This window comes from Plectropomus leopardus, chromosome 11 (assembly GCF_008729295.1).
Source record: "Plectropomus leopardus isolate mb chromosome 11, YSFRI_Pleo_2.0, whole genome shotgun sequence".
Classification (NCBI taxonomy): domain Eukaryota; kingdom Metazoa; phylum Chordata; class Actinopteri; order Perciformes; family Serranidae; genus Plectropomus; species Plectropomus leopardus.
Window position 1 is genome coordinate 19273626 of NC_056473.1, and position 20754 is coordinate 19294379.

General features: G+C 39.4%; 1 protein-coding gene across 1 annotated transcript in view; it reads left to right on the top strand.

Moving 5' to 3' along the window:
- cdh13 (cadherin 13, H-cadherin (heart)) overlaps window positions 1-20754 on the top strand; it is a 323390-nt gene that overhangs the window by 110421 nt on the left and 192215 nt on the right. The window contains exon 3 of the mRNA XM_042496074.1: window positions 17958-18169. Coding sequence (XP_042352008.1) covers window positions 17958-18169 — 212 coding nt within the window. The remainder of the gene's footprint in view (window positions 1-17957; window positions 18170-20754) is intronic.

Consider the following 20754-nt stretch of genomic DNA (forward strand, 5'->3'; position numbering starts at 1 on the left):
TTTTTTTTTATGTGTATGTATATATAAAGTAGAGATACTACTGATGTAACAAAGATCAACGTCTGTTATACGAGGTTGCTCGTCTTCACAGATAAGCCATTGAACACCCTCAAGATAAAACATAATGCAATGGAACGATTCACTATAAAACTAATAGCTCTTTTAATTTTACCCTATAGAACAATGGTTTGATTTCCCTGGTAAAGAGAAACCTTTGTTCCACAAGTGGACGAGCATATTGGGATGTCATTTGTCAGTTCTGAAAGTGGTGTAATTAATCTGTGTGCTTTTAGATTAGCAATTTTATTTATTTTGTCAGATAATTAGAGTTTTCATTTTATCACCAGAATTAAAAGTGCTCTGTATTTACATGGTCTGATGTAGTAAATGTGTGCATTATGTGCGTTTGCGATTGTTAAACTAGATGTTTTGTACGCGGTAGCTTTTCCCACTTGCAGTTTTTGTTTATAGTCTATAAACATGGCTTTTGTCAGCCGCAGCTGCAGAGGACGGCTATCAAACGAGCCAAACAGTTCTGTTCTCTCACTGTCACAAACAAACCATCCACAGAAGTATCTGCTCCTCATTATTTTATAGCCCGCTCTCCTTACATTCCTTATACATTTTATGTCCATACACTACAAAAGGTTTTACTCTAATTATAAGCTGGAAAAATCTGTTTTTGTGACAAGGCGTGCTGATGTTTTGTGTTATTTTAGAATACCTGTTCCTTAATGATAAGACCACAAACATGCGCATTCAGGAAATCCCTGACTTTTCTGTTTTCAAAGATAATACAGGTGTCATTCAGAATTGGTAATGCTGTCTAGTTCATCTTGCATTTTCATGCACCATCTTCAGGTCAGACCTAACCTACTTAATAACCTGCTTAATAATCTCACTGAAAAGGTGACAGCTGGCATACTAAATTTGACATCCTTTTAAGATTTTTTTTGTATCTCTGCTTGTCTGTCTGCACATGTACACACAAACAGTGCATGATAAACAGATTTTGTCAATACGCTGTGTTTATCCTCAGTTGCATATCTATATCTGTACTCTCTCAACCAGCAACACTTATATTCAGAAGGTAGCAGGGTTTCTTTGTTTTATATGTTACACCAAGATGTAAAACTATTATTATAATGGTTTACAGTGACTACCAATGATCCATTAAACATGTCAACTAACACATAATAAAATGACATAGCTACAGTGTCCATGTTCTTGTTTTCGCAGTTATTATAGCAATCTGTTTAAAGATTCCTCAGCTATCTTCATATTTCATTTTCTGTTATGAGAACAAATCAGATGACTGACCAAAGGAGTAGTCTATCAAAAAGGGAAATTCGCACAACATGCTCAATTTCCCTAGTTTCCATCCCTCCTTCCACCTCCATCTGTCCTTTCTCCTCTGGGTGCAGCACAAATACAGTTATTCCCAGTCAAACGTGTTTTCTGCTTTGGTTGGACTTTTCAAAATAACCAAACAAAGTTCAACATCTAATCAAAGCAAACATATGTCTGAAACAGTTCATTTGTGCTTTCCTGAGTGGAAATTCAGGATTTGTCCCAGATGTTTTCATTTCTGAAACATTCCTTTCAGTTTTCCTCATCAAAATAAAAGACTCTGAAGTACTATTTGGTCCGAAATGCAGACACTGGTATGATATTTAACTAGGTCATAACAGATGTAACAGTTAAATGAAAAAACACAGCATCTGATGGTGCTTTCACACCTAAGCTGTTTGGTCCTTTTGAACCAAAACATGGAGCATTCTGTTGACTAGTCTGGTGTGTGTGAAAGCTTATTTGAATTCAGGTGCAGACCAAAAAACCAAACTCTGGCCTGAAAATATGGCTCACAGTTTGCTTCCCAGTTCATTAGAGTTTGGTTGACTTGGTTGACGTGAGGATGCGATCTGCCCGAAACATAGGAAATAAACCAAAAACAGTGCATTGTGGATTTGATAACTATCAAATCCATAATTTATGGATTATTGTCTGCGTGAAGTTACAATTCATCATAATTTCTCTTACAGATAGCTTATAGCTAGGGATAAAATGCAGCACTACCACCGTAGATCATGGGTGCAGTGTAGCACGGTTCAAGTGAGATACGACTGTGGGAGAAGACAAAAACTTTTTAAAAAATTATGGAATTGAAAAAAAACCAGTAAAATAATGAAGATAATATTCCATCCACAAATTATGATGCATTGAATGGCATCACAGACCACCGCTGTCTACAACCCTCCATTAAAAGGTGCATTATTTTGACCTCCTCCACTGTCGCTTTGTTTGTTGTTGTGAAACATTTGACTCCGCCCTCTAATGTGAACTATTGGCTCATAAAAGAAAAAGTGACAGTGTTGCAACTTCATCCCCAAATTGCACCAGTTCTTCCAATCTGTAGTTTTAAATGCACCCTTTAACTACACTTGCCGTATCGGAAGATGCTGTAATGCAGACGCGTTTTCTTTAAATCCCCAAAGCTTTGGCAGTGCACTTTTGAATGAACTAACAAAGGCTATTCCTCATTGAGACCTTCGACCAGACATTTCAAGTGAACTGTGAACTCACTCTCTGAGCAGATAATGATGCTGTCATAAAAGTGACAGAATTACTTTGTATCAAAAGTTTAGTTCTTACCCATATGCTACTTTCCTGTCTTTTGGCTCTTGGCCCGGAGCCCAGCATGGCTCCTCTTGAGTGACCAGGGAAAGTGCTGAGTAACTTGGCCAGAGCCTCAGGGGCTCAACCTGGGTGTTACTGGCTTCCTGAAAGCCTATCGATCTGCCTGAATGCTTGAATGTCTTGCTGGGTGCCTGTGCGTTGCTGGATGTCGGCATGTGTGTGAAATTACGTTTGCGTATGGATTTGTGTGTTGGACTGTATGTGTTTGTGTCCGCAGCGCTGAGCTGTTTGATTGACAGGTTTGGCTGTGACTGCAGTTGGCAGGATGTTTTCAGCTTTTTTTTCTGTTTTGCTGTTAAATGGGTTGGCAAATATCCCCTTCTCTTATTTGGCAAGCTGGGGTCTTTAAAAACAGCCCTGACCTTATTTGCACAAAGGCCTGGGAAATCTTTACTTTACTCTAATCAGTAGTTTATTGTGAAAAGAGATGAGGTATTGTGTTATATTTTGGACATACTATTTTTTTTGTGTTGTCTTTCCCTGGTTATAAAAGCTGGATTACTGTTCTAGCTGTCCTATTATTGGCCTTTTACTCTTAGCCATTTTATCCCATTACTATTTATTTATTATTATTTACGACAAAAATCTTTTTGTGTAAATACTTTGTGAATGCACCAGCAGTCAACCCTGTAGTACTGTTGCAATAGCTTTATTGAGGTATTTTGTCAAAAATATTGTGACAGTGATTTGAAATGCCTCAAGCTTTTTTAGCTCCTCAGGGAGTATGCATGAAGCCACAGCAAATATATATCGATATGATCACATATCTAATCTCAGTGCCATCTGGTATCACTTTTAATCATGTGCATTCTTCTTTACAGATGCACTTGCCCACACACAGAACATGCACATGAAAGCTTTTGTGGTGGTTCTGCATCCAAGCAGCCAAGACTCCACTCATACTCCTGCTCCCATTGTCCACCCTGAGGGCTCCAGTATACTCATTTCAAAATCAAAGTTGGCATGCTCTCAAAGGCTGTTGGTGGAATTGCCTGTATGCTCACTGCCAATGGGGGTCTGTTCTCTCATACTAAAGGGTGGAGTCCATGATGGCTGAAAATAATCCTAACATTGAAAGCCAAACTGAAGATTGCACCAGCTAATTATGCAGATGGAAAGTGATTATTAACAACCAACTCAACAAAGCTTTGTTCAACAATTGATAACAAACAAGATATTAAACATATTAAAAGGGGCAATTTTTTGCACTTATGGCAAATTTCAATAACTGTACCATATATGTTGGTATAATTCTCTCTGGGCTGGGTTGTTGTGAAAGAATTTGAGGTTGTACTATAAACAAACAACAACAGGTCAATCCTTGTGCGTTCAGAGAGCTGGTTCAGAGAGTGGATTAGATTCATCCATGTGGAAATAGTAAAGGTTAAACAACATGCAACTAATCACCCAAGTTTAAAACTAATTGTGGGTGCAGGTTGTACAGACATTTTCACAGGCTCTGACGAGAAGCTTTTTTTAAAGCCCAAGACCTGGCATTTTTAATTGTTAATTTATCTATTATTGGTCCAATCATTCCAATACCTGTGAGAATGTATTAATTTTGTGCCCCGTTTACACGTACAGGGTTATTTTTAGAAACGGACATTTCACCCTCTCCGTTTTCAAAAATAATTCCGTGCACACATATCCGTTTTCAGAAAACTTTGTGTTTACACGAACCCGTGTATGTCTGCTGCCAGGACAGGTAATACAGGGTGCAGGCAACTTTTTTTAAGACACTGACAGGAGATCGCATGACGGTCATCTCACCCTCGAGGTAGGGACGCAGCAATTCTGAGAGTGACAGCAGTGATGACCGCGACATCCTAAAATTTTCACGCCACTCCTCCGGGACAACCACTTCATTTACAAAGTTGTCCCGCCAGACGGCAGTTCTCCCTGGACGGACGCAAAACCGGCGACGCTGGCGGTGACGCGGACAGGCTCTTGGTGTTTTCCAAGATCTCCACCCTGGCCGGAGTTTTTAAAAAGCATCGTTTTCAGAGGCGAATTCTCCGTTTGCGTGTAAATGAAGGGTGCAAACGCAGGAATATTTCTCCGTGTACGTGTAAACGGGGCATTAATTTCATTTTCAGTAAACTAGGATCATAAGGCCCAAGCATTGACCCCTTGCAAAATTAAATAACCTGGTTGCATGGTAATAAAAATAATTCTAAGAATGTTTATTTTTATAGCACTCAACACATATTAGTATGAGTGCAGAAGGCCACCACGGCTTCAAGTAGTGTGTAAGGAATGTGACAGCATTTAGTTGTTATCTGGAATAGAGGCATCTCGTTCTACAGTGAAGTGTTAGATTTCATATGTAGTGTGTGTTTCTCACATTCTAAATACAATAATAACCACACACACTTACATTGTTTGGGGTATAGTTTGATCAGATAACTGAAATGAAATCATCATATTAATGTATTGATAGAACAAAGAAGCAGGCACAGTACTTTCTTGCCAGAGTTCAGTGAATTATTCACTCATTTATTTTGTCTTTCCAGTCTGACACCATGGGATGTTGGTGAATCCCTCAAGAAAAGTTTGCAGCACTGCAGACTTGAAGAAAGTATGTACAAAAGGCATACTTATTTAAGGGCCAATTTTCAAACAGTGTGACACACAACAAGTTGTTTTCACAAGTTATCCTGTGCTCCCTTGGGACATTTGTCATCTCTTCATAGCCACTGATGGATTTCTGCTGTTTATTGATCAGGTGCTGTGTTTAGATATCCATCACTATGTCATGTACTTCAGTGACTGGTTGTCTGGCTGGTTTACTGATACAATAATGAAATAGTAGTCAGTTGGTTTTGGCTGAGCTGACTGACAGTCTATCTAGAAGTCTAATTTCAGGTCAGGTGGTTCATTATACTGGCAGGTACACCAGCAAGCAGGTGCAGATTAATGACTGACTAACATCAGTGGCTATGGAGGAACGACAATTTGTTTTGACAAAACAAAACTCATGATGTTTCTGAATGCAAAAAAGAATTTACTGAACCTTCCATGTTTTACCACTTTTTAGGGCTCTGAGATTGAGTCTGTATCTCATTACAAGTATCATGAAATCATAATTGATGATTCTCTCTCATTTAAGCCTGATATTCAGCAGTTGATGAAAAACTTAAGTTGATATTTAGTTTTTATTTTAGAAACAAGTCTTACTTTACCTTTGAGGCCAGAAGAAGACTTGTTGCTGCCACCTTTATGTCTATGCTGAATTATGGCGTAGTAGTATGGCGTCCTTATGTCATAGCCCTACATGCATGCATGCTTACAGTGCAATGGGGACTCCTTTGTTCTTACTTCCAGATATACATCCTACAAAAATGTATGGGAAGTTCGCTACCAGGACTTATTTCTACTTTTCTGCTATTTCTACAACTGGAGCCGGTTGAAAAGTTTCCTAAATATTCAGGGACTGGTATCATCAGACACCGTCGAAATTATTCTAAATGACTTTATTTTAGATTAATGCGAGAAAGTATCACAGGCGCTTTGGGCAAAAGCATCAAAATAAGAGGAAGCAGTATTCTGAGTAAGTTATTAGTTACAGACACATTGAGTAAAATAGTCCACCTTCCACCCTGTCTGTCTCTCTTTCTGTCACTCGCAAATGCACACCTCGCCTCTTTCCTCAGTTTTGTTTTGTTTTTTCCTTTTTTGGGATAGTTTATATCCACTACTCATTTTCTGTATTTCAGAACTGTTGAAATTTATTTCTACATTTGGAGTTTGATTTTTATTTGGGCATTCTTGACTACGTTCTTCAATGTTTAATGTTCTTTGTCTTCTATCTTCTACTTCTTCACACTGTGTGTGCCCAAGACCCGACAGTGTCATCTTTACTTTATGGGTATTGGCAGGTCGTGTACCTAAGCTAGTAAGGAACTGGCATGCGTTTTAACCTAAGAGGACAATGGGATTCATCATTGTAGGAACACAGGTGCAAAAAATTTGGTCTAAATACATGTCATGAATCTGTTTTTTTCTTATGACCTTTCTTAAGAAGAAATTTTAGAAAAAGTTAAATAAGATTTTGGTAAGGCCAAATTAGTCTTTTACCTCCTGATAAATAAAGGTTACATTTAAAAAAAAAAAGAAATGGCATAAAATCTTAAATTGTCTCATTTGCTTGTTTGTCAGACTGCATATTATCTGTTTTACAAAAGATGTGATACAGTTACTGCAAAGCCCAGTTTCTGATTAAGCATTCAATGTGTATGACTATCACAATGATTCGGTGTGTTTCCCCTCTGCAAAGGCTATCTTACCATCATCTGCGGCCAGGCATCCATCCCTGCCCCGGCCCTCTATGATGGAATGCTTTGCCCTGCAACTGACAAACAAACACAAGCTGAATGAAGTTTGTTTCTCTGCTCCAATAAACCTCACTTACTCCCTTCAGATCTGTTACTGTGGTTAACCTTGTCAAGCAAAGCTTCAGGGATCTCAATTGCGTAGATATGCTGATACATTTTCATTTATATTTTCACATAAAACAGGGTGAGGAGCGCTATGATGACTTTTGAAATAGGAATTTAAATGAATTCATATTTAAGCAGGTGCAACCTTGAAACAGGCAACTTCAAAGCCCAAGCCTACAGGCCTAAATATTTCCAGCTTTCGTGGAGACAGCAGGATGTTTACTGTTGCTGTCAGTGTTATGTATGCATGTTATTTACTGTGAAAAACCCTGAACAGTATATCTTTTTTGCTGATGGGCTGACTAGCTCACTAGCTCACTGATACATGAATACATTAAATAATTCATTAAGTGTAAGTGAACATGGCTGGCTTATGTTTGCCTTCCTAGTTGCTTTAAACCAGTCACTGCAAAATGCTAGCAGGCACACTCTCTTAAATCATGCACCAGAACAGACACTTGGATCAAGGCATATGTAAGATATATGCCCTTCCTGTCAGAAATGTGAAATGCGCATTTTCCTGTCATTATCTGCCACAGACCTCTTTATGAAGAGCTGCTGGTAATAATGAGACTGATTTTTTTCTGGTTTTGTCTCCTGTTTGAGTTTGTGACTGCGAGTGAGGAGACGAATCTGTCTGAGACTTATTTTGCATCCTGATGAACACGAGTGATTATCAACAAAAGTGCTGCAGCCCATCAGGGAAAATCCAAATCGTAATTACGGCGGAGAAAAGATGCTCAGAAAACCTTGTTAAAATCTACTAAGCCCAAGGTTGTTTCTTGTTTGCCTTGTTTTGTCAAGGCTGAATATCATGATCGCAAATACCCAAATTAAATAAAACTGTGCAGAAGACTAAATACAGAGATGCGAGTAGATGTATAGTTAAGTAGAGTTTGCCATTGTCCTCTCTTTATTAGGTGGAAGAATCGCACTGCAGCAATTTAATGCTGCATGCAGTTAAAGAGCACAAACTATTATGATTGCCAATTTACACTGTTTAGAAATTACCCTCAGTAATTTAACATGCCCTGGCTCAGGCAGTGGAGCCACAGCTGGAGCAATGCTGATTTCTGCAGCCCTGCTATTGTAATGCAGCTGCAGATCCATCTGTTTGCATCATAACATCTGGCCAAAACTAAGACGCAGCGCTAAAGCATGATGAAAGTGTCAATAGCTGCTGCCCACCCAGGAGACTTTTGGGTTGGTTTTCTTTTTCAGCAAAAGCACATAGTCTATTTTATGTTCCCTCGGTGTGGAGGATGGCAGTGGAGGTCTGGTCTGTGGAGTTACAATTTTGGTCTGGACTGAAATATCTCAACAACTATCGGAAAAATTACCATTTTGTACAGACATGGTCCCCAGAGGCTTCAATTCCCATGACTTGGTGATCCTCTGACATTTTCTATTGCACCACCAGCAGTTAAAATTTTTCTCTTGTTCTGTGAAATATCTCAATATGTACTACAGCAGATGGATCGCAACAATACTTTTTGCACAGACATCTACACCCACAGAGGGTGAATCCTAATGACTTGACGTTAACATTTGTGCTTTTAAATGAACTGTGTTAACAATTATTGGCTGGATTTCCATGCAATTTTGTACAGACATTCAAGCCCCCCTCAGGTTGAATTGTAATGATGAGATGAGATCCCCTGACTTTTTATCTAACAGGTCAGAAATTGAATTTCTCTAGTACTTTGTTTTATGACCAAATAACATGGACTATATAAATAATGGATGTTGCCCATCGGTTTGTGGACTGCTGTATGAATAATTGAGGTCCATATTTCAGCTCTCGCTCTCTTGTTTTTTTTAACCACACTGTGGCAACGCCTTTCACACAACTTGTCACTCAAGTGACCCCGCCCTTGAATAGTATGTGTAACTTTGTTCCTTGTTGAAATGTAAATGGGGGAGTTAGAAGAAATTCACTCCGTGCACTTTTCTAGAATATTGAAAGCTAGAAAGACCTAAACTACTTTTGTACCAGACTTTAAACATGTTAATTTCGGCTGTAAAGTTGGGGCATTTTAACATGGGGGGTCTATTGGGATTAACTCTGTTTTGGAGAAAGAGTCAAGTGGCCATTTAATGAACTGCTTTCTTTGGCACTGCAGTTGCTTTATTTTTCAGCCTGCTTGCCAAATACCTGCAGAACAAATGACATTTATATAATTCTCAGCTGTAGTTTGTATTCAAAGTATTACTTTACCCACAAAATGACCATTGTATATCAATTAGTCATACCATGTTGCCCTGAGTTTGTGAAGAAAACTTTGTTTCTCTCGCATGCCTCCAAGCACAACATTTCATTCATTGATTGAATCAGTTAGTTTCTTTGTGTTATTGTGTGACTTTTGTGTTTTAAAGGGTCAAAAAAAAATCACACTATAGCAGACAAACTCCCTATAGAGGCAGTGGTAAAAGGTAAAAACATTGGTTTTGTAGATGGAGTCTGGCTTTGAAGCAAGCATAGTTACGTTTCACTTTCAGTTTAATTCCACATCAGAAAGGTCTGTGTGGGAAGTCCTGAGCATGCGATTGGATTGTAATATTGAATTATATTGAATGTTCTGATACAGTTTTGCTTTTGTTGATTGTGGTTTACAATCAATCAATATATCAAAATGTTCACATTTTTCAATGCAGGTATGCAAGAAAAACATTTTCTTTTTAAGTACAAGGTTACAGTAATTTGTTTGCAAGTTTTTATTTTGTGGGTGAAGTACTCCTTTTAGACTCATCAGCAGATGTCGTGCATGTCATGCATGCTAACGCTAAGATGCTTTTCATTGTATACCTACTAAATGAGTGTGTTAGCATTGTGATTGTGCACGTTAGCATGCTGACGTTATCATTTAGCCCAAAGCACCTCTGTGCCTAAGTAGAGCCCAGTATAGCCTCAGAGAGTCACAAGCATGGCTGTAGACTCTTGAGTAATAATGACAAAATAAAGATGTGTGGCAGCCTTGGCTAAGATGAGATTTAAACTCAAGCATGTCTAACACTAAGCTCTAGACTAACTGTTGGACTGTATGTGACCATTAGTCAGTTCATGTGGTGCTGGTGTAGTATCAATTATGCCCAGTAGGACCTCAGGTGTCAGCTTTAAATGAGACTACAATAAAATAGTATGACACAAGTATTAGGTCCATTATTTTGTAGAAATTTTGTGTGTGTGGCCTGGAAGCAGTGTCCTGGCATCCCTGGCCTGGCAAGGTGGACGTGCTGTAACTCAGGGAGATAACAAGGAGAGGATGATCCTCGGCCTCAAGTGAGAGAGCACAGAGCTGGCCCCTTATTATTTCTCCGTAATTACTCTCTTTTTCTACAGCTCACTCTCTCACTTCTCTACTGTCTCTTTTTTTTCTGATTTACAGTACCAGAGAGAGACAAACAGGGAGCCCTCTGTGTTTTTCCCACAGAGAGACAGACAGCAGACAGAAACAGTACAGAATAAACCATCTCTGGTTGTTGACTGTGACAACAAGAGACCTCACAGATCAGTGTAACAAACCAAACCATCAGATCACGGCCAAACCAGCTGCTGTATGTAGCACAACACCAAAAAAAGCCCTGTTCATGTACATGGTACATGGTACATGCTAAAATATGGTGATTTTGATTCAAATGAGATCACTGTGGTACCAGATAGCTTCAGCTGTGCACAGTATGCAGAGTGACTTCAACTCAGCTGCTAAGCTGTTAGTGACTGATCTATTTTGTAAGTGCCAGCTTATCATAATCAGCTTTTGCACATTTCTAAGCTGGTGATTCAACACAGTCTCTGAACCTCAAGTAAATAATTTCAAGAATGTCAGCGCTGCACAGCGTAACTTCTCTACTGTTTTGACAGTTTTTATTGTAGCTTAAAATAAAAATAAAACACCAACAATAGAAATCTTTTTCTGAGGGCAATAGTTGACAGTGACATTTTATAGCCCTGTTATTTGTAAGAACACTCAAGGGGCACAGAATGTGTTATAATTAGCTAGCTCTTTTCTGTTAGCTGAAATGAGCTGTACGCCGTGACAGAGAACAACAAGAAAAAAACAAAACAAAACAACAACAAACAAACAATGAATGTCAGATAATAATGAGGGACCGTGTCTGGAAATTAAGTGGCTGAACAACTTTTCCTGTTCTCATCAGGAGTTAAATATGCACATTATACTTTTCTTCTGACTTTTAAGACTTTGAAATGCAGACACCACCTGCCTTTAACTGACAGTACCAGCAAAGATAAATTTAAAAGCTGTTATTTTTTCCCAGCTGTGTGACACAGAAATGAAGCCATTGTCTAACAGATGTTTAAATAAATAAAAATATTGTAAGTGTCCATCTGGTTTCTGATAGAGCTACAGCTTGCACTGAGAAGAGTGAATACTATCAGAAACCAAGTATATATGTTTTCAGTGAAGATTTAGAAGTTTAGAAGACACTTCACACTTCATTTTTTTGTATCTACAGATACATGCTTTAACAACATGTTATTAGATCGATAAAAAACAGAACTCAGTTTCTATCAAAGTTTTTTGTTTGTTTTTTTTCTACGTTGCAAACCTATAAGAAACCAAAGGCTGCAGTGGCTTGCAGAGGAGCCGACGTGTGCGCCTTCTACATCTCAGCAATGTGTAGAGTGGAGCCTGTCAAGCAAGTTAATGTTAGTATTCTCGTGTCGTGACTAACAAATAGGCGATGTCACAGTGGTTATTTTACACAGTCTAAAATTACTTAATGTTGATCAATCCAAATTGTTTCATGTTTGTTTCACAAGTGGTTTGTCCACACTGTCATCATTTTATTACATTGTTGTTTGCTTAATGGGACACTGCTTGTTAGTGGACATGGACGTCACACCTCCGATATGTACAACATGTCCAGACAATATCCACATGCATCGTGCATATTCTATTCTTTTTTTTTCTCTTTCTTTCTCTTGCTAGTTGAGTTCCTTTTGTTTAAAGTTGGATCTCAGAAAGCTTTAAAGGCAGTTTGATAAAGCACATGTGGAAACACCTGGATATTCCACACAAAACTGAAACATGTGCATAACTGGAAACATGTATGTTGCAGAGGAGACATGGCATTGTGGAAGGAAGGAGTATTAGAGAGAGTTTAGATGGGATGAAAGGATGAAAACATGCATCCAGGTAGCAAGCTGACCTTAAACAGTCCACGAGCACTCTGTGATGTTGCCTCAGATCAGAAAGTAACTGTGCTTTAATTGGCTTTACTCACAGTGCCAAACATCAAAGCATGATCAAGGGCCCTAGAACACACACAAACACACACACGTGGAATTGGTTGGAGTGGCAGTAAAGTCGAAGGTGGGGGGTCTTAATCTTCTGTTAAACCCAAGATGAAAGATTCTGTCGTCAGGACCACCATGTTGGCGAAATCCATGAAACCGTTATCTTTGTAGTTAAAAAGCGAGGGCCTTGTTACCGCTGAATCCCAATAATGGGTCTTACACAATACTTGTGTGATAGGAAACTCTGGGGTAAAATGCAATTCAGGGTGTAAATACATGTTCAAAGGCAGCTCTTTCTCTAATGCCAGGTGATTATTTGGAGCCGGTGTTCTCCTGAGCCTTTTTTATGAGGCTGAGCACACTCTGTCTGGTTAGACACGGCAGCTATCAGCTCAAACACACCCGTGCTGCCACCTTTGAGATTACTCCTCTGATTCCCATCTCTCCCATCATGGAGACTTGACATTTAGTTACAAGACAGAAAATTGTCTTCAAAACACCCTCAAAGGAAAACTTTAGTGTCTGATAGAGGAGGGTGAAAAAAATCCAATTTATGTGGCTGACAAAGGGAGTGGAGCCAATGTAAATATGCTTGAATACTGTTGCAAGTCAAAACATGTTGCTTCATCACTGAGAGGGAGGAAATGTAGATGGAAGTTAGATGCTTTGTCTGTATGATTCTGGTGTTCTTGCTGGAGCTTTTTATTATGTTTTATGTTAGAACGAATTTCGCACTGTTATGTTACCTTGCCGTTTAAACTAAAAGGTACCACTGCTGAATTGGGCGAGAAAGTTGTCACAACTTTGAGTCGACAGTGGAGGTAGTAACAGCACCGATTCTGTGCCTTTATAAAAGGGACAGCCAGCAGGATGGGACGATGGGCGAGATGGGCATAACGTTGTGTCGATGTGTTAATGTGTGCGACCCACCGTGGGGGATTTAAAAAGCAGAAAGCGGCAGTAAACAGTTAGCTCTATGAAGAAGAAGAACAGCAGGCGGAAATGTCTGCAAACTGAGAAAATAATGAGGTCCAGGAGCTTCTTACCCTCTTTGCAGAGATATGTAAATTATTGTTATTGCCATGTTATGTCATTGTTATTTTTAAGAAAGTGCTGCCAATGTGTAGAGGCAGACACCGTTGTGATTCCATGATGCTGGCATGCTGTCTAAAATCAAATTAAATGAAGTTTATTTATATAGCACATTTAAAAAAAGACACAGTTAACCAAAATGAAATTAAAATGAATGGGGCACAAAAGACTCAGTTTAAATAGGCACAATAACAACAACAGAAACGAAAAAAACAGCCATAGAAATTACAAAGCAATATTATATGTACACAAATATAAAACAAAATAAGAATGGTAAGAGCATAAAAAAAGATATAAAGATAAAATATTTAAAAAGTGCAACCAAAGGCCACTAAAAATATGTACATCTTAAGATTAGTCATAAAAGCGTCAAATTACACACTAAAGCGGCATGATGCCGCTATTGTTTGGTTCTGTGTAAAAATGCAAATGTGGTGTAATGAAGGGACTTCATAGCTGACCTATAGTGCTATCTCTGTGCAGAGTGGGCTTGAGGCATCACTGGTTTACAGTGGTGTGTAATTTCTAAAACACAAAATGTGTGAAACAGGGTATAGTTTGTTCCATAAATTCAATTATCCAGTAAGGTGACTGACCTAAGTTTTCAGTTGTACACTCCTGACAAAAGTGGTGAATATAATTTTCTTGCTAAAAGCTTTAATAAGAACTTTAAAGTGGTGCTTTTGATGCCAAGAGTGCTGATGGAACGATCAAGCCTAAAGTTGCCACGGCCCTCAGTGACCGACTTTGTGGAACATTTGCCATTCACAGGCTCCACAGGAGGTTTTTGGCCTGAAAGGAACTTGAATGTCAAACTTGAAGGAAAAAGTTGAAACCCCTGCTCACACACCCAGCCTTCTTCTCCTCTTGAGTCATCAGTGAGGGATTTTGGCGACCCTAATCCATGTTGTGTGCAGCTATTTCAACCCTGAGCCAGCACTCTGAAGAAAGAATGTGGGTGCGCGGTGGTGCCGGTGGTGAGCGGGGTAAGTTGCGTTCTGTCATTGTTGCCTGACTTCAAAGCCGCCAGCTCACCATGCTCTCCTCTGAAATCCCCCAAAACCTGACAACATTAGAATACCATCAAACACTCTCTGGCTGCCTTTGAAATGCCACTGACACTGTTTGGCGCTGCAATTTGCAGGCTCTAAAGAGTGCGCCCATGTTATTGAAATAAATCTGAGCCTTGTAATGGGAATGGAAATGAACACATCTTTCATGCTTTGACTTAGAAGTGCGAGTTGAATATTGAGATGGAGCTTTGTGTCCCAGGAGAGTAGGTTGTTGACTTTGTAGCTCTCCCTCCGTGTCCATTGTACCCTTGCCTTTCCTATCATTTTCTCTTTCTCCTTTTCCTTTTCCTGCTTCTTCTCTCCCCTCCTCTATTTTTCATGCTGGTATTCCCATCTTAACATCATCCAGATGGCAGAAAACGATTCTGTCCAGAGGGAAGATTTTAAAATGTCTGCAGTGAGGGAGATTAAAGAAGCCAGACTAAACATTCACAAAGGTTAAGTGTACTAAATGAGTGCTTTGACAGACTTCAGTCCATTGAGGCAGTGCTTACCATGGACTTTATCCATCTCACTTGGTGCTGGCATCATGAAAGGTAGATGTGTACAGATTGATGAGTTTAAGTCAGACACAAAGCCGTTGCTTCTATAAGGTGAGAAGGTGGGGAAGGTGGAAGAAAAGGTCAACACCAGAATGAGAACAAGGTTGTAGAGTCTGAAAAAATTTGAAGTCCAGGTACATTGCATCTGCTTTGATTCAGAGACATAACTAATAAGAGTTACAGCAGTCGGAAGTGGAACATTATGTGTTTGTTACAGAAGTGGTGTGCCATCGTCTGTCCCCTCTGTGCGCGAGCATATTTGCATAAAGACAACTAGTCATTAAGGCTTAATTACAGTGACAGTTATCCTTTTAAGTCAACACATCATTCCTGAAGAGATGAGATACTGCTGAAAATAAACTAATAAAATGTATGCCCTATGTGCAGTCAGTGTCTTTCATATGGTTGCAATGCCATGTAACTTCCTATTATTTCTTAAATATTTTTTTTTGTGTATTAAAATGCAGATATATGACAGTACCACATGCACACCTACACAACACAAATGCATATGCCTACACACACAAACGACCTTATAAAATCCTGCCAAAGGAGTGGAAAGCTGATTGATTCACCTTAATACTAAAATTATATGAATTATATTTATTAACTGTTAAAAAAACAATCCAATGCAAAAATTCCATGGACAACACATAGACCCTGAGCAGTGACTTTGTCAGAAATGCAACTGAAGAGCACCTGGTATATCTGTGCACACCAACAGCCAAACAAACTCATGTTTTGTTTTGTTTTTTTGAACATTTTATTTATTCAACATAAAGATAACACATTACACAATACAGAGGAGATGTTCAAAAAAATACTTACTTATACTTATATTTTTGGTCTTTTCATGTTCATCATCAGCAAAAAATCAAACTGATTGGCTTTAGTTGTTGCTCTCTTACTTCCCTCATGTCTTTCAGTGACGCACAAGGCTGAGAAAACTCATTTGAATCTTAACAACAATTAGCTATCCAGTTTTGATGTGAAAACTAATTCTTACTGGCATGTAAAGCCGGGAGGCAATCAGGATTTTGGAGGGCTAGAGGGATGGCAGCTGTATTCTCACAGTTTTTATTTTCCGCTTCCCTGAGTTGATAACAAACACAATACACTTTATGCATTGTCACTATATGTGACCTTTAGGATTTTAAATGTAAAGACCATATAGCCCAAAACAATTGTGCCCCAAAAACAGTATTTTAGAAATGACACCTTAATCAGATGCAAAAAATGTGCACAATTGATAATTTTACAAGTGCAAATTTGCCTTACATCTTCTATTATTAATCCTTTGCTTTTATTGGAAGCAAATTGTAAGTCAGACTGAATCAGATGGATTTTTTTACTGTTTTTGCAACTGTATTTGTATGACAATTATCATAATACTTTGCATTTGTAAGGAAGTGAGGATTTAACAGCACGACATCAAGGCAGCTGTGTTGGTTTCGACTTTAATGAGCTGGTTCAGCAGAGAAAGAGCACAGCCTTTGCACTGGAGATGGGAGCTGTGCTTTATTTTCACAGAGGCACCACTGATCCACAAGCTGCTCTGAGAAACTTGATAAATGTGGGCTCAATTCTGAACCCATTCCTTCCTTTAGAAGGAGTGCCTCCCAATGCGAACAGAGCGCAGGAATAAGAGACTTCCAGATCCTCTGCAAAGGGTTTCCTTCAGCTGGTCACGAGCTGCCACAGACTTTTCTGTTATGTTAAGCTGAAAGCATGACATCCATAATTGATGAGCCATGTAGGGCATTGTCTTGACAGCTCTGTCCTCGTTCCAGCGGAGTGGAGAAACATAATCTTTCCCATCTGAATTTTTCCTTGTTTTTACGATGAACTAACTCATAGTGTTTGGTAACATAAAATGTGGTTGCATTAATAATGATGACATGTCATGTGGAATATCTTGTACGTTGTGTTTAAAATTGCAGGCAATTCTTGATCTCAGACAGAACTGAAAAGGAAATAATGGAGACTTATGTAAGCCACCAGGTCTGCTGCTGACACTTGTCTGAGATTTGACATTTCAGATCTACGCTGCTAATAGAGCAGTTCTATGTGATTCATGTTGCACTTAATTTACTGATGAACAACATGTGTATCCATCCTCGCATGCAGACTTCCTCTGCCCCCACGATCCGCAACAGCAGGAAGCATCATGGGAGGCTGAGGTAAAGGGGAGGTGAAGGATGAGGGAGGGGAGGATTGTCAGGGCTGAGGGTGGGGGAGGACATGGGGATCATGTCACGACACCAAGGGGAGTGTGCGAGAGAGATAAAGAGGGGATGAACATGATCAGAAGGGATAAAACCCGGTAGAGTCCTCGGCAGTATCTCCTTCAGTCAGACTAGACAAGCTTGCATGTGCACGCGTCACATGCACGGAACTCAAAGGTGGCATTTTCCTCCTCCTTTACCTTAAATCCTTTCTCCTCATCCAGTCTTGCAACTGAGTGCAACTGTACTCTTTGTAGTAAATGCAACAGTCCATGCAAAAGCAAGTCAGACACATTAATAAGTCTACAGTGCGTACAATGGGTCATAAATATTAGAGCAGGCTCGTGAGAATAGAGATCAGTGAGTTTTATTGTAGTCTGGCTGACAGAGCCTTTCAGAACATCCTCCTCTTTCCTCGGGGTATCTGTTTATCTTCAGGGCATCTTTATATCTGAGAATTACTTGTTTTTGTGGATTGTTTGGCAACCCCTCAAGTTCTCTTCTTTACAGTGCAGTGTATACCTCAGTGACTGTCTTTCATAAGGCTGATTTTTCTTGACATTTCTGTTGTCTGTAATTTGTTCCGAGTGAAGTGCATAACACCCACCCTCTCTGTGTGCTTCTTTCAGTTGAGTTTGATGACTGTGCGGGGAATGAGGACGTGAAATTTGAAGTGTCAGACCCCAGATTCCTCGTGGACGGAGATCTGAATCTGGTTCCTCAGAGAGACGTTCTGTACAGCAGACCAGTCCTGTTCATCCATGGGCTCAGTGCACGTGCAGATGACACGGCACAGGTGGAAGTCACTGGACTGCCGGATCAGTCGCCTCACACTCTCAGGGTTAGTACAGTAGGATTTGATGCTTATGTGTGTGTGTGTGTGTGTGTGTGTGTGTGTGTGTGTGTGCGTGTGCGTGCATGTGTGCGTGTGTGTTTATCAAATTCTTATTTACGCTTCATCAAAACTGAAAAGGTTATGCTTCATTAAAGATTGAAAAGGTTACCGTAATGTGGTATAACCAGATATAATGCGGCAGTGATTAAATAACAATGCCCCTGGGTGACCGAGAGGCTTTACGAGCTGCTTTTTAGTTTGATATTTTGCAGAATACACTTATTTGTTTTCATGCTAAGATTTAGATGACAAGATTGATGGCATTGTCATGCCTGTATTGCAAATCTACAGGCAGCAGCATGTGTAGCTTAGCAAAAAGGCTGAGAACAGGGAGGGAGAGGGAAACAGCTAACATGGCTCAAGTTACAAAATCTGCCAATAAGCACCTCTAAAACGTATCACTTAATTACTTAATCCATAAAGAAATAAAGTGTTAACATGAAACATGATAGTGTTGCGTGGGGGGTGTGCTATGTCTTGGCGAGAGGAAGTAACTTTCTGGAGTCTCCTCTGGGTGCCTGGAAAACTCATGATGGCAGGCAACTAAGGGAAGTTGTGCCTGGCCAAGGAAGAGTGACAACATGTAATTTTTACACATTGGTTCCTCTGTACAGATTAAACAGTTAATTAGGGACCTTTAAAAGTGCTGGTAGGTGGAGTTTGTTACCTTAGGACTACGGGTGTGCCATATCATATAGTCCACAATAATACTAGTAGAATTTTTAATATGATAAAAAAATAATTATCATCATAATGGGAATATTTGGACTTGTTGACATAATGGTGTCATACCATTACATATGACAACAACAAAAATGGCTGGAAGAGATATTGATACTGGCCAGGAGCAACTTCAGTAAAGTGGAATTAGTGGCCTGGGCATCCTGAATGTTTTATGATCAGACCGGGACTTACAAACTCTTTTTGTGATTACTGCTCAGAGTACACTGTCAGCGGCTCCTCTGACAGCAGTACAGCATCTCTCTCTGTCTCTCTGTCTCTGTTTCTCTCTGTCTCTCTGTCTCTTTCAACGTGTGCACACAGGAATCAGTTTCAACAGGTAATTTTGTCTTAAGTCTCTTGTAATGTAAAGCTAAGTGACACTTACAGCACACCAAAAGAACTACATAGATACAAACGTGTGCGTGTCAAAATAAATGCATGTCTGCGTGTGCGTCTGATTGTCAGCGCTGACTGACACATGCTACAGCATGGAGAGTGAAGGAGAAATATCGGTGCATACCGGTGCAGGTGGAGAAAACAGCTGAGTCATTTATATATATGTACTATTTATAAGTTGAAGAGAATGTTTTTTGTATTTGACAACTGTTGGGTTTAATTTTGTTGTAGACTACTATATTATAAACAGAATCTGAATCTCACTTTGAGTTGTCTTTAAACTGTTTTTTAAGCTTAAAACCATTTTAAACTAAAGAACTGAGAGATTTCTGTTAATTTTTTTTAAGTGAAAATTTGAAGGCAAACTAATTTTATGGTGACATATACAACTACAACACTTATTGTGTTGCAATTGCTTTTTCTTGTGTCAAATCATCAAGAATATCATTATCGCAAAAATACCCTTAAACATCTTGATAGTATTTTGTGGCCACATCGCCCATCCCTGCCTTCGACAAAGCTGGACTGGCTGTTTTCCTAGTTTGTAATCTTTGCGCTAAGGTAGCTGGCTGAAGGTGGTAGCTTCAGAAAGGACTCCGGCAGTGCGCCGCAACAGGCACCCTCACCAGTCAGTGGCTATGAAAGAACTTTGCCCAAGTAAACATAACCTACAGTACTGTGCATAGACGACAAAAAAATGGCGACAGCTGTTATTGAGTGTAATGTGGTTATGCTGATGTTAAAGAAATAGTTTCTATCAGCTAACTGGTGGCAAATTATGCTAATATTAGTTATGGCTAGAAATCCCTGTTAAATCGCTTGTCTACTACTATTACTTATTTATTTTTATTTTCTTATTTTTTTTGTAAAGTTTTTGTTGCAATCTGTAGCTTTCCAGTAGTGTCCCTTATGCATTTAAATCCAAACAATAAATTTAGGCCGAAATATACATGTTTTGCGGCTGTGGCTCAGAGGTAGAGATGATTGTCCTCTAGGGTTGGCGATTCAAGTCAACATGTCAAGTTATCCTTGGGCAAGACACTGAACCTTAAATAGCTTCTGATGGCTGTTCCATCAGTGTGTAATTGTGTGTAAATGGTTAAAGAGTGAGCAGCAGGTGGCACCTTGTACAGTAACTAGTGTAACTAGTGTACTAGTGCATGCGTATGCCATGCAAGTGCAGCTACATTTATCATTTTAGTGCCAGAATGCTATATTACCAATATAGCACATGCTGTAGTAAATATAAATTGGTTTATATATTACTATATAATACTTGACCTGATGTAGGTTTCTGCATGATGACGTTGCTTTAATAAGTCTCCTGGCCTGCGCATCTTCGTGACTAAGCCAGTTCGTTGAGAATTGCGAGTTGAAGAGCTTTCAAAGTCATCTAACCCCATAACCAGAAC